Source organism: Polypterus senegalus, chromosome 7 (assembly GCF_016835505.1).
Source record: "Polypterus senegalus isolate Bchr_013 chromosome 7, ASM1683550v1, whole genome shotgun sequence".
Taxonomy (NCBI): domain Eukaryota; kingdom Metazoa; phylum Chordata; class Cladistia; order Polypteriformes; family Polypteridae; genus Polypterus; species Polypterus senegalus.
In genome coordinates this window covers 6,563,140-6,576,285 of record NC_053160.1, presented here as the reverse complement: position 1 = coordinate 6,576,285, position 13,146 = coordinate 6,563,140, and the positions used below count along the sequence as shown (strand labels likewise).

Sequence of the window (13,146 nt, the reverse complement as noted above, 5' to 3'; positions counted from 1 at the left end):
GAAGCTGCTCCTCTGTCCTGTGATGATCCTGTTCAGTGGATGCAGTGGATTCTCCATGATTGACAGGAGTCTGCTCGGTGCCCGTCGCTCTGCCACGGATGTCAAACTGTCCATCTCCGTGCCTACAACAGAGGCTGCCTTCCTTACCAGTTTGTCCAGGCGTGAGGCGTCCTTCTTCTTTATGCTGCCTCCCCAGCACACCACCATGTAGAAGAGGGCGCTCACCACAACCGTCTTATACAGTAAATAACTTTTGTTTGTTTGCAGCACATTACAATTGAAATTAGGATTTTACCATAAACTGAAGTTCATTTCTCTCCCTCTGAAATTCACACAGTAAAACACTTGCCAATTATTAAACCATCAAAATGCTGTCAGACACACAGAACAGTCAACAGATTAAACCAGTAAAACAAGAGCAATCAGTAATAAACATTATGCCATTTAATTTCACACACTGAAAATAATACAATGCTTAATTGAGTTCTGGTATGTTGTCTGGTAATGGAATAAAGTTTGCTTTTGTGGCGTATGGAGTGTTACGGGTTTGCCAGTAAAACAACCCACCATTAACCAGCTTTCATACCCTCAAAAAACCCTTCAGCACTTGGTGGGGAAAAGTAAGTTTGCCAAATCCTCCCTTTAAGTTCCCCACCCAAGCTGTACAAAGGTGTGGGGGTCAGCAGGAACAATATGGGGAAAGGGGCGTTTCCTTATGCAAATATCATAACTGTATGCAAATATAGAAATCGGTGCCAAGGAAAAGAAAGGCTCTGAGTTTGTGCTGATTACGGCGCGTTGCTACACCCACCACAGGACAGACCACCTGGATTGGGACCCGAGTGTAGAGGATGACAGCTCAGCAAAAAAAACAGAAAATGTTAAAGTGCTGAAAAATTGAATGACATTTTAAATAGCAACCACACAACCTTAATTTACCTTGGGGTGCGCATTAATTTAAAGTCATATTGAAAAGACCGCTCCGTAAAGCCAGTACATGCGCTCATCTACAGGTAAAGTAATGTAAGGTTAGCAGTTTAAAGTTACAGAATGTACATTCTTGGCCACCATGTGACTGTGTATTTATTAGAGCAAACCAAAGTCAAGAAATTGCAGCTTTTCATTAAACAGCTCGGCGTAGTAGGAGTTGTAGTGGACTCTACACTATCATCTTCCAGGCAGTGTTCAGAGGCCATTAAGAAGGCTCACAGAATGTCAGGTTATATAGCGCCTTGATGTATGGAGTACAAGTCACAGGAGGTTCTGCTTAAGCTTTATAACACACTGGTGAGTCCTCATCTGGAGTACTGGGTGCAGTTTTGGTCTCCATAAAGACATAGCAGCACAAGAGAAGGTCCAGAGAAGAGCAACTTGGCTGATTCAGGGCTACAGGGGATGAGTTATAAGGAAAGATTAAAAGAGCTGAGCCTTTAAAGGAGATGAAGAAGAGACCGGAGTGAAGTGTTTAACATTATGAAGGGAATTAGTGCAGTAGATAGAGACAGTGAGGTTAACATAAAATGAAATTGAGAGTCCATCTTATGAGAAGGATCAAGGAGTCACAGTGGACTCTAAGCTATCGACTTCCAGACAGTGTTCAGAAGCCATTAAGAAGGCTAACAGACTGTCAGGTTATATAGCGCCCTAATGTGTTGAGTACAAGTCACAGGAGGTTCTGCTCAACCTTTATAACACACTGGTGAGGCCTCATCTGGAGTAGAGGGTGCAGTTTGGGTCTTCAGGCTACAAAAAGGACATAACAGCACAAGAAAAGGTCAAGAGAAGAGCGACTAGGCTGATTCAGGGGATGAGTTATGAGGAAAGATTAAAAGAAGAGAGCCTTAAGGAGATGAAGAGGTGACCTGACTGAAGGGCTTAAAATGATGAAAGGAATTAGTCCAGTGGATCAAAACGGTGACTTTAAAATGAGTTCATCAAGAACACGCAGACACAGTTGGAAACTTGTTAAAGAGAAATTTCGTACAGACATTAGGAAGTTTTTCTTTACACAAAGAACGATGGACACTTGGAATAAGTGACCAAGTAGTGTGGTAGACAGTAAGACTTTAGGGACTTTTAAAACTTGGCTTGAGTTTTTGAAGAAATAAGTGGACAGGACTGGCGAGATTTGTTGGGCTGAATGGCCTGTTCTCGTCCAGAGTGTTCTAATGTTCTAATATAACAGAAGGTGTAATATGATTTCCTTTCCGATGGCCTTATCTCACTCTTTGGTGTAGTGGTTACCATTTTTTACATTTTTAACAGTTTAATGATACAAAAAATATTTTAACGATCTGAACGTTTCATTTCAATGCTTCCGTGTTACTGAAACTGCTGTTTACCGTTTTACATTTTACAGTTGTTTAGCTTTGCTATTTAACAGTTTTACACTGTAAAATTCACAGCCATTTTTTTTACACTGCAGTAGTGATATTTCAGCATTGCAAATAATTTGCTTGTAGACGTAGCAGTGTAAACAGAAAGACAACAGAGCCAACTGTCACAACAGGCATGCTGCTTGTTCTGAGGAACTGACTCACTCTTTCAAAACAACTGCAGTGCAGAGTTTAATTCTGTGAAAAAGCAGGTGTCATTAATTGTCCTTTATTAAGGAAGAAGGGAAGCAAAGGTTTCACATGTTGTTTTAAATATACTGTATATTTCCTCCTGAACTGCTAAGTTCCAAAAGGAGCATCTTAACAGCATCATTGGCACCCGAGCAAAACAGAAGCCGACATTGACATCAGAAACATCGTGGGCTCCACTGTACCCAGATGTTAAGATGGTCCACATTGTTCGGAGGAACAATGTAAGTTGATTTAAAAAGTTGATTGGAGAGGAGAAAACACATAAAGAAGTAGAGCAAATTAAGGGATGCTCAGCTAAAATGAACTCAAATGCTTTAAAATGGCAACAAAAACCCGGAAGAAAATGAGCAACTGCTGTTAAAAGAGATTGAAGACTAGTCAGAATGGCAAAGATTCAACCAATCGCCAACTCCAGGAAGATCAAACGTAATGTAAGCTATAAGTACTGTTACAGCCAGAAGATGTGTGATCGAAGCCCCCGTAAAGCACCCTTGTTGAAAAAAATGGCGCATGCAGAATCGGTTAAAATTGGTCAAGGAACACATCGATTGGCCCAAAAAGAAATGGCAAAGCATTCTGTGGACTGATGAGAGTAAAATTGTTCTTTTTGGGTCCAACAGTCATCAATATACGTCAGACGACCCCCAGGTACTGAACTCAAGCCACAGTACACAAGTTTGGTGGCACAAAAATCATAAAAAAAGAATGAATAATAGTAATAATACATTTTATTTATTAAGTGCCTTTCTGGGGCGGCACAGTGGCGCAGTGAGTAATGCTGCTGCCTCGCAGTTAGGAGACCTGGGTTTGCTTCCCGGGTCCTCCCTGTGTGGAGTTTGCATGTTCTCCCTGTGTCTGCGTTGGTTTTCTCCCAAAGTCCAAAGACATGCAGGTTAGGTGCATTGGTGATCCTAAATTGTCCCTGGTGTGTGCTTGGTGTGTGTGTGCCCTGCTGTGGGCTGGCACCCTGCCCGGAGTTTGTTTCCTGCCTTGCACCCTGTGTTGGCTGGGATTGGCTCCAGAAGATCCCCTGTGACCCTGTAGTTAGGATATAGTGGGTTGGATAATGGATGGATAGATAGTGCTTTTCTCATGCTCAAGGTTTCTTAAAACATCTATCCATCCATCCATCCATTATCCAATCCGCAATATCCTAACTACAGGGTCACGGGCAATCCCAGCCAGCACAGGGCAGGGCATACACACACACACCAGGCACACACCAGGGACAATTTAAGAACGCCAATGCACCTCACCTGCATGTCTTTGGACTGTGAGAGGAAACCCATGCAGACACGGGGAGAACATGCAAACTCCACGCAGGGAGGACATGGGAAGCGAACCCAGGTCTCCTAACTGCGAGGCAGCAGTGCTACCATTGCGCCACCGTGCCACCCCCTTTCTTAAAATAAAAAGATATAAATAGTTTCTGCATAGAACAATAAACAAACACAATATACAAAAGCATTAAATAGAAGATAATGCTAAATTAAGAGTATAATAAGAGTATAATACAGTGGAATCTTGGGTCACGACCGTAATTCGTTCCAAAATTCTGGTCGTAACCCGATTTGGTTGTGACCCGAACTAATTTCCCCCATAGGATTGTATATAAAAACAATTAATCCATTCCAGAATGTACAAACTGTGTGTAAATATATTTTTTTTTTAAGATTTTTAAGCACAAACATAGTTAATTATACCATAGAATGTACAGTGTAATAGTAAACTAAATGTAAAAACATTGAATAACACTGAGAAAACCTTGAACAGAGAAAACTAACATTGCAGGAGTTCACGCTACAGCCTTACGAGTGTAAACTGTACTGTTTACGCTGTAAACACTTTTTTTAATGAGTTTTAAGCACAGGGAAAAAAATGAAAATTTGAAAAATCCTTAATTTATACAAAAACTAACCATAAACAACCAAGAAAACTAACCTTGCATGTAGCATGTCTGACCGAGAACAATGTATTGTACAGGGAGAGACTGAACACGTGCAGAAATCACCGGCGCATACAAACCGGAAGGGAAACTGGCTTGTTCGTCACCCGAGTGTGTGGTCGTGAACAGATGCAAAAGTTTGGCGAACTTTTTGGTCGTAACCCGATTTGTACATGGTCCGAGACGTTTGTGACCTGAGGTTACAGTGTACGAAATTCAATACTAAAAGAAATGCCTGAACAAATCGCATCATTTATGATATATCGCACACAGAATTTCTCCTGAGCATCAGGACAGAGAGGTTAACTGAAAGAAGGAGCAGAGAGACTGGGTTAAAGTAAAGGTCTTCCTGAACAGATGGGTTTGAAGTTGTTTTTAAAAAGAATGAAGTGAGTCAGCTGATGTCATTAATTTCGGGAAGTCATTCCAAAGTCTGGGCGCTATGGAGCTGAAGGCCCTGCTGTCACCCATAAAGTGCAGGTTAGTGTGGGGTACAACAAGATGGCCAGAATCGGAGGACCTCAGTGGGTGAACAGGAGCAAAATGATGGAGAAGGTCACTGACATGAATTACTTGGGTTGTTACCGACATCTGGCAAAAATTTCATGTCAATAACCCCATTAGAAATCTATTTACTGAGAAAAACATTGATGCATTCAATACTTATTTTCCCCGCTGTATGAGGGTGGATTAAGAAAAGGGGGAAACAAAAATGACACCAAGCACCCTTGCAATAGAAGAAGGTGTGATGAGAACATCGACAAGAGTGACTGAGAGGGAGATCATTTTCTTAAGTTGTACTTTTGTGTCAATCTGTCAGAGTTCAGGTTTTGTTGCAGTTTAATTTTAAAGAGTTCGGCTCCATCCAGGTTTTAATTTCACTGAGGCAAGTGGTGAGCTGAGAAAGCTCTGATGAGGATTCACTTTTGACATTGAAATCGAATTAAGTGTCATCTGCATAAAAATGATAACCCAGTCCATAGCTGCAAATGTTATGGCCAAGGGAAGCATATACAGTAGATACAGAAGAGCAGAGGGCCGAGGACCAAGCCGTGAGAAGCCCCCTTGTGTGACCAACACTGAGCTGAACCTGCTGTTACCAAGACTAAGAAACTTGTGCCTGTCAGTCAGATAGGACTTACACCACTGGAGGGCAGTGCCAGAGATACCCAGCAGGTTCTGGACAGTACAGGGTGGTCCAGATCTAATTATGCAACTTTTAACACAATGCAGAAAAACAATACAAAAGAATTGTTCAAAATATCCTCTTTAATAAAACCCCTGTGTGTGACCTCCGTGGGTGAACAGGAGCAGAGTGATGGAGGTCACTGACGTGGTCCAGTGTGAGTTCATTTAAAGCTTTATAGGTTACTAGCCATCCTCCTGCGGCTTCGCCCGCGTATTAGTGAAACAGGACAGTGAGGTCGGCTCTCTACTCCTGACGTCATTCTTCCTCCTCTCCTCAGCCTGCAGCCTCTCTCTTGGATTAGCGCGAATATATTGCTCCTGCAAGCGAACTGTGATTCTTAGCACAACGAGAGAAGTCGCAAAATCAACCGGAATGTTCAAGCAAATTATACAAAAAACCCCGATCTAAATCCGTTAAGATGTTCTCTCGTGAAAAGCGGACAAACATACAAATGGGTCTAAAAAACTATAAGAAATTTTGTGCTTGGACCACAAAATTTTTACAACCGTTTCTTAGCGAGCACCTATGGGCCAAGGGTAACCTACATTCCAAGTCCTCATGGTTCGGGAGATTTCATGATGAGTGAGTCAGTGGTTTTTGGCTTTTATATAGATAGATAGATAGATTAATTTAATTTTATATTCGATTCTGTAAGACACAGGGAGCCAGTGGAGGCGAAGCAGGATGGGTGTGATGTGCTCGCTGTTGTTGGTCTGTGTTAGGACTCCTGCAGCACAGTTTTGAATTAACTGGAGCTGTGATATAAGATTAGAAGCAGCACCCACTAGTGGGGAGTTACAATAATCGATTTGGGATGTGATTAAAGCATGGAGAAGTTCCTCAGTATTAGAAAAGGAGAGGAAAGAGTGAACACGGGATATGTTATAGAGGTGGAAGGAAGAAAGTTTCTTGATGTGCTTTACAGCAGGGAAAATAAGTATTGAACGCTTTGACGTTTTTCTCAGTAAATAGATTTCTAATGGGACTATTGACATCAAATGTTCACCAGATGTTGGTATCAACCCAAGTAATACACACATACAAAGAAATCAAAGCAAATAAGTCCATAAAGGAAGTGATGTGTAATAAAGTGGAATGACACAGGGAGTAAGTATTGAACACGTGAAGAAAAGGAGGTGCAAAATGGCCTGGATAGCCAAGAAAGCAGCTGACGTCTGTCAATCCTGATAGCCCCCCATCAGTGCACATGAATATCAGCTGCTTTAGTCCTAATTGATGGCCTCTATAAGGTTTCTCATTCCGAAAGGGTCACACAAGAAGCATCTCATGATGGGTAAAACAAAGAGCTCTGTCAAAAACTTCGCAAAACATACTGATGGCATTGGTGACAGACGGACTTCTAAACTTCTAAATGTTCCAGTGAGCAATGTTGGGGCCATAATCCGGAAGTGGAAAGAACATCACCATAACCCAGCCATGACCAGGTGCTCCTTGCAAGATTTCTGACAGAGGAGTCAAAATAATAATCAGAAGAATTGACCAAGAGCCAAGGACCACTGGCGAAGAGCTTCAGAAAGACCTGGAATTAGAAGGTCCAGTTGTTTCAAAGAAAACAAGAAGTAATGCACGCCACTGCCACGGCCTCTATGGACGCTCACCTCGTAAGACTCCACTACTGAAGAAAAAGGACATTGAAGCTCATGGAAAGTTTGCTGCCCAACATTTGGACAAACCAATGAAATACTGGGAGAGTAGAGTCTGGTCAGAGCAGAGAAAAATTGAACTCTTTGGATGTCATTGCACACCACATGTTTGGTGGAGAAACGGTGCTGCACATCACGCCAAAAACACCCTAAAATACTTGCAGACTTCATAGAATTGAAAGAAGAATGAATGCAGAAATGTAGCAGGACTTTCTTGATAAGAATCTCCTGCCATCTACCAGGATGCTGAACAAGATGAAACAAGGGGGGGCATTTCAGCAAGACGAGGATCCCAAACACACAGCCAAGGAAACTCCCAGTTGGTGTCAGAGAAAGAGAATAAAGAAGCTGCTAGAATGGCAGAGTCAATCACCTGACTTGAATCCAATTGAAAATCGATGGAATGAACTGAAGATTGGAGTTCATAGAAGAGGCCACCGGAACCTTCAAGATTTGACGACAGTTTGGGCCAAAATCCCACCTGAGTGATGCATCCGACTCATTTCTCCATACTGGAGGCGTCTTGAAGCTGTCATCACCAACAAAGGCTTTTCTACCAAGTATGAAATACATTTCAGTAAGCGTGTTCAATACTTATTCCCCGTGCCATTCCACTTTATTACATATAACTTAATTTATGGACTTGTTTGTTTTGATTTTTTTGTATGTGTGGATTACTTGGGTTGTTACCGGCATCTGGCAAAAATTTCATGTCAATAACCCCATTAGAAATCTATTTACTGAGAAAAACGTTGACGCATTCAATACTTATTTTCCCCGCTGTATGAGGGTGGATTAAGAAAAGGGGGAAACAAAAATGACACCAAGCGTCCTTGCAATAGAAGAAGGTGTGATGAGAACATCGACAAGAGTGACTGAGAGGGAGGTCATTTTCTTAAGTTGTACTTTAGTGTCAATCTGTCAGAGTTCAGGTTTTGTTGCAGTTTAATTTTAAAGAGTTCGGCTCCATCCAGGTTTTAATTTCACTGAGGCAAGTGGTGAGCTGAGAAAGCTCTGATGAGGATTCACTTTTGACATTGAAATCGAATTAAGTGTCATCTGCATAAAAATGATAACCCAGTCCATAGCTGCAAATGTTATGGCCAAGGGAAGCATATACAGTAGATACAGAAGAGCAGAGGGTCGAGGACCAAGCCGTGAGAAGCCCCCTTGTGTGACCAACACTGAGCTGAACCTGCTGTTACCAAGACTAAGAAACTTGTGCCTGTCAGTCAGATAGGACTTACACCACTGGAGGGCAGCGTCAGAGATACCCAGCAGGTTCTGGACAGTACAGGGTGGTCCAGATCTAATTATGCAACTTTTAACGCAATGCAGGAAAACAATACAAAAGAATTGTTCAAAATATCCTCTTTAATAAAACCCCTGTGTGCATCCAGGTGTCCGTGTGTGTCTTCTGGTGAAGTGCGCATGCGCGGGGCCACACAGCACGTGTTCAGTCTCTCCATGTGCAGAGAGAGAGAGAGACACACACACACAGGCGCCGGGCGAGAGAGAGACACACACACACACACACACACACACACACACACACACACACACACACACAGGCGCACGCGTGCATTGTTGCAATGTTACTTTTCTTGGTTGTTTATTAAATTACGGGTTTTTCAAATGTTCATTTTTTTCCCTGTGCTTAAAATTCATTAAAAAAGTGTTTTTAGCGAGCGGTTCGTAGCTCTATAGCACGAACTCTTGCAGTGTTAGTTTTCTCTGTTGTTCAAGGTTTTCTCAGTGTTATTCAATGTTTTTACATTTAGTTTACTATTACGCTGTGCATTCTATGGTATTATTAACTAGATTTGTGCTTAAAAACTTAAAAATATATATATATATATTTACATACAGTTCATACGACCAAATCGGGTTTCGACCAGGGTTTTGGAACGAATTATGGCCATGAACCAGTGAAAATTATAGGCATTTTACGGAAATACAAACCAGTATTACTGCAAGAGAAAATTAAATGCACACAATACAGTGACGCACATTACAGCCACATACAAGGTCCCTTGCCATTTAATATCGACTGTTCCTACTGATATTTATGCACTACTGTTCTAACGCCCGTTATTGTAACGGGCTTAATATCCAGTCTTGTAATAAATGAAAATGGACTTACAATTGAATTAATTCACTGATTTCGCTGCCATCTTTCTGTAACAAAAATATTTTTTTGTGAATTCTCTATGTAATAAACTTAAGTTATAGCGTAATGAAAACTGCCAAATTAAATTAGATTTGGACCAACCTAAACTGCCAAATTAGATTTGGACCAACCTATAGAATGTCAAGTCAGATGGTGTCAAAAGCTGCACTGAGGTCTAACAGAATTAATATGCTGGCTTGTCCAGAGTCTGCTGCCATAAACAAATCATTGGTTATTTGAAGCAGGGCAGTTTCACAGCTGTGTTGCGCCCTGAAACCCGACTGGAAGGGTTCAGTCAAATTATTAGAAGTTATGTAACTGGTGAGTTGGAATCTACAAACCGCTTAAGAACTTTTGACAGAAAAGGTAAGTGCGAGATAGGCTAAATGGTTTTAAGTTTATCCGCGTCTAGACCAAACTGTTTTAATACTGGAGTTACTGAAGGATTTTTTAAATTAAAATAATATACCTTTTGTTTAGTAGTCACTCGCTGGTATGGAGGAAAATGATGCTTATAAAGTAATTTCCAGTATAAGGCAGTAGTAATAAAGCCGATTTACTTCACTCCGCCGCGTTGCACTTCGTCGCTCCTGACACCTAGCGGCGCGCGCGGGCGTTCTTGGTATATTCGCAGCCCGCCCGTTCGCCATAAACGAGTCTTTCTATTCGCTATTAACGTTTCCATAATAAAACACTAAACAGAAAAATAGAAAGAGATGAATAACTAACTAGGGTCAGAGCTGCTTAGTGTGAACAATCTGGCCAAACTGAATTCTCTTGTATTGAGGTCGCTTACTCTTCGTTGCTTGTGGCGAATGTGCGTCGGCGGAAGCGGAGTTACGTCGCGAGTTGCACAATCAGCTGAGGCGCAGCGCATAGAGGGGAGGAAGAGGAGGAAGATGGAAGGCAACAGAGACGAGGCGGAGAAATGTATCAACATAGCTAGAAATGCATTGGAGGCCGGCGACAGAGACAAAGCGCTCAAGTTTTTAAACAAAGCTCAGAAGCTGTTCCCCACGGATACGGCGAAAGGTAAGTGAGTGTCGGTGATGCGGCGTCCGGCTTCAGCTTAAATCATTGATGGAGTACCGGCGACGAAGCGGAGGTGACCTGGGGAGAGGCGAACTCGAGGTGCGCGGCTGGAGAGCTTTCCATCGGGGCCTGACTTATCGCATTTACCCCTTTATCTCCTAGTCGATCTACTCGTGTAACCGAGATCTCGATATGTGGCGTCACGGGCTCGGAAATAGCCGAAAAAGCGCGACAACATGCTTGCGTGACACGTAGTCGCCGATTAGGTCCTAACTAGTACTTTCGATGTTCTCTCAGTTTCACTGCACTGACTGTCATCTCACGTAGAGAACCATTTATTAGTTTTATACTTTGACAAATGCTGTCCTCTGGGTCAGGTGCCAGTGTGTGATCTGCCAGCTGGGCGTCAGTTCTCGGTACACCCCGGGCCCCACTGGAACATGACGGCGAAGTAATATTTAGGCACCAATGCTAGTGATACTCGGGCACCAGACAGAATGAAGTCTGCTGTACTGGTGCCATAGATAGATAGATAGATAGATCGATTGGTGCTCGACATTAACCACCTAGAAAGAAAGTCAACAGTACAAGCCTGACATTACTACATGTGCACCTCTCTGGGCACTGGTGCTTATTGACAGCTCTAGGGTTTGGTGCCAGTGATTCTTTGGTGCTGTCCTGGGAATCGGTGCTTCCAGTGAAGTGGTTGTCAAAGTGTAGCACATGGGCTGACCCAGTGATCTTCCTTAGAAGAACTTTTCTTCCAGATAAAGCCACAAGAAACTGTTCCATGACACCGACCGAAAACCAAAATCTTGGTCATTTAAACTTAAGCACAGAAATGTTTGAATGTTAGCCATGTAATGTTGACTTTCCTTCTAGATAATTAATGTTGAGCACCAATGTCTGTCTGTTGTTGCGGGACGCCCAAAGAAAAGAAGGATGGGGGAAGGCAAGTTACTTTGGGACACTGGCTCCCCCAAGACACCGGATGGCGAGTTCCCTGCAGCATAGCGGTGCCCCAGATTTCCGCAGGGCATTGTGGCATTTGTAGTTCGGCATCACAGCCCTGCCGGGTACCGTGGGTGCTGTCAGGAGATGCTGCATGAAGATCTGGGGATTTGTATTTCCCGTATAGCCTGGAAGTATTCCCAAGCCCCAAAGTAGTTCCGGGCTGAAGAAAAAACTCAAGTCCTCCATCTGACCCGGAAATGCAGGCAAGTCATAGGGACAGAAGAACGGAAGCACTTCCGGGTCAAGGACTATATAAATGACTACTGAAGACCCAGCAAGCGACCCGGAGTCGGGAGGTAGTGGACAGAGCTTGCTGGAAGGTGTGGAGGAGAAAATTAGGCACTTTTAATTGAAAGGCACTTTGGAGAAAGAAGAATAATTTAAAGATCTTCTTATTGCTTTTACCCTGTGTCTACGTCTGTCTGTTGGGTTTCATGGGGCGACAGCGCCCTCAAGTGCTCTTACACTGTATGTCTGTTTCTAAGCGGTGCCATGATTTGGGGGAACGCCAAGGCAAACCCCCTCCCCGTTTGACCGATTGTCACAGTATTGCGTTGCTTGTAACTTCAAGGAGAAATCCCCCTCACCCTCCCACCCCAAGGCTCTTGAATATCATATACAGTGATCCCCCGTCTTACATCCCAGACCCATCAGCGAAAGGTGAAAATCCGCCATATAGAAAGACCATATAAACATTTTGTTTATAGTTTAAGCCTTAAAATACCCCTCCGACACGCTTTAAACGCTTGAAACTTATTAAAACACACATGATATGTGGATGTTGGGCTAAGGAAACGAGTAACATAATAATAATAATAACAGTATAACGCTTCCCTTCCCATCTTAGAAGATGCAGGATACTTGGGAGCCATCGTAGGGCTTAAAACAAAACGAAAAGTTCACCAAAAGTTTGCTCTCGACAATTGGACCACAAGCAAGAGAACTGTTCTTGCGAGATTACACCACGTTAGCAGCAGCCAATCAGAGCCCAAGAGAATGAAAATCCTGCTCTGATTGGTTGAGTCTCCTCTTTCAGCCAATAATGGGCCTTGTAAGAAAATTATCTGGGTACCGTAACGTGAAATTCTCTGTCTACCGTTGTGACTGCTGAAAACCATATGCTTTGTTATGATTTGGCTGCAAAGTACACTACAGGAAGGATGTACTTATTGAATTTTTACACTATATAGCGGGGGCACGATAACTGAACCGCAATACAGCAGGGGGATCACTGTACTGTTATGATTATGAACGTGCAACGATTTTCAAGCGTGGGGCTCTGTGGTGCTGTATCATACTAAATCAATGCACACTTACTTTCATGAAGACTCCACAATGACTAATACGCCATTTAAAAGTAATAACCTACCATGAGGAGAAACAAACCCACCACCAACACAGAGTGCCGCCAGTGATTTGTCCAACTGTAACACTTTTTGTAACATCACTTTAAAGAGGCCATTTCCTCTGAGGGAGCAGTATTGGTCAATGTAGCCTAGGAGTTCCATATACCGTTCTGCTGGCCTTGGGGATGGCGTATGCCA

General features: G+C 42.8%; 1 protein-coding gene across 1 annotated transcript in view; it reads left to right on the top strand.

Annotated features, from left to right (window-relative positions):
- The first annotated feature begins 10,357 nt into the window (after positions 1–10,357).
- dnajb14 (DnaJ heat shock protein family (Hsp40) member B14) overlaps positions 10,358–13,146 on the top strand; it is a 70,721-nt gene continuing 67,932 nt past the window's right edge. Inside the window, exon 1 of the mRNA XM_039758196.1 lies at positions 10,358–10,588. Coding sequence (XP_039614130.1) covers positions 10,372–10,588 — 217 coding nt within the window. The 5' untranslated portion in view covers positions 10,358–10,371. The remainder of the gene's footprint in view (positions 10,589–13,146) is intronic.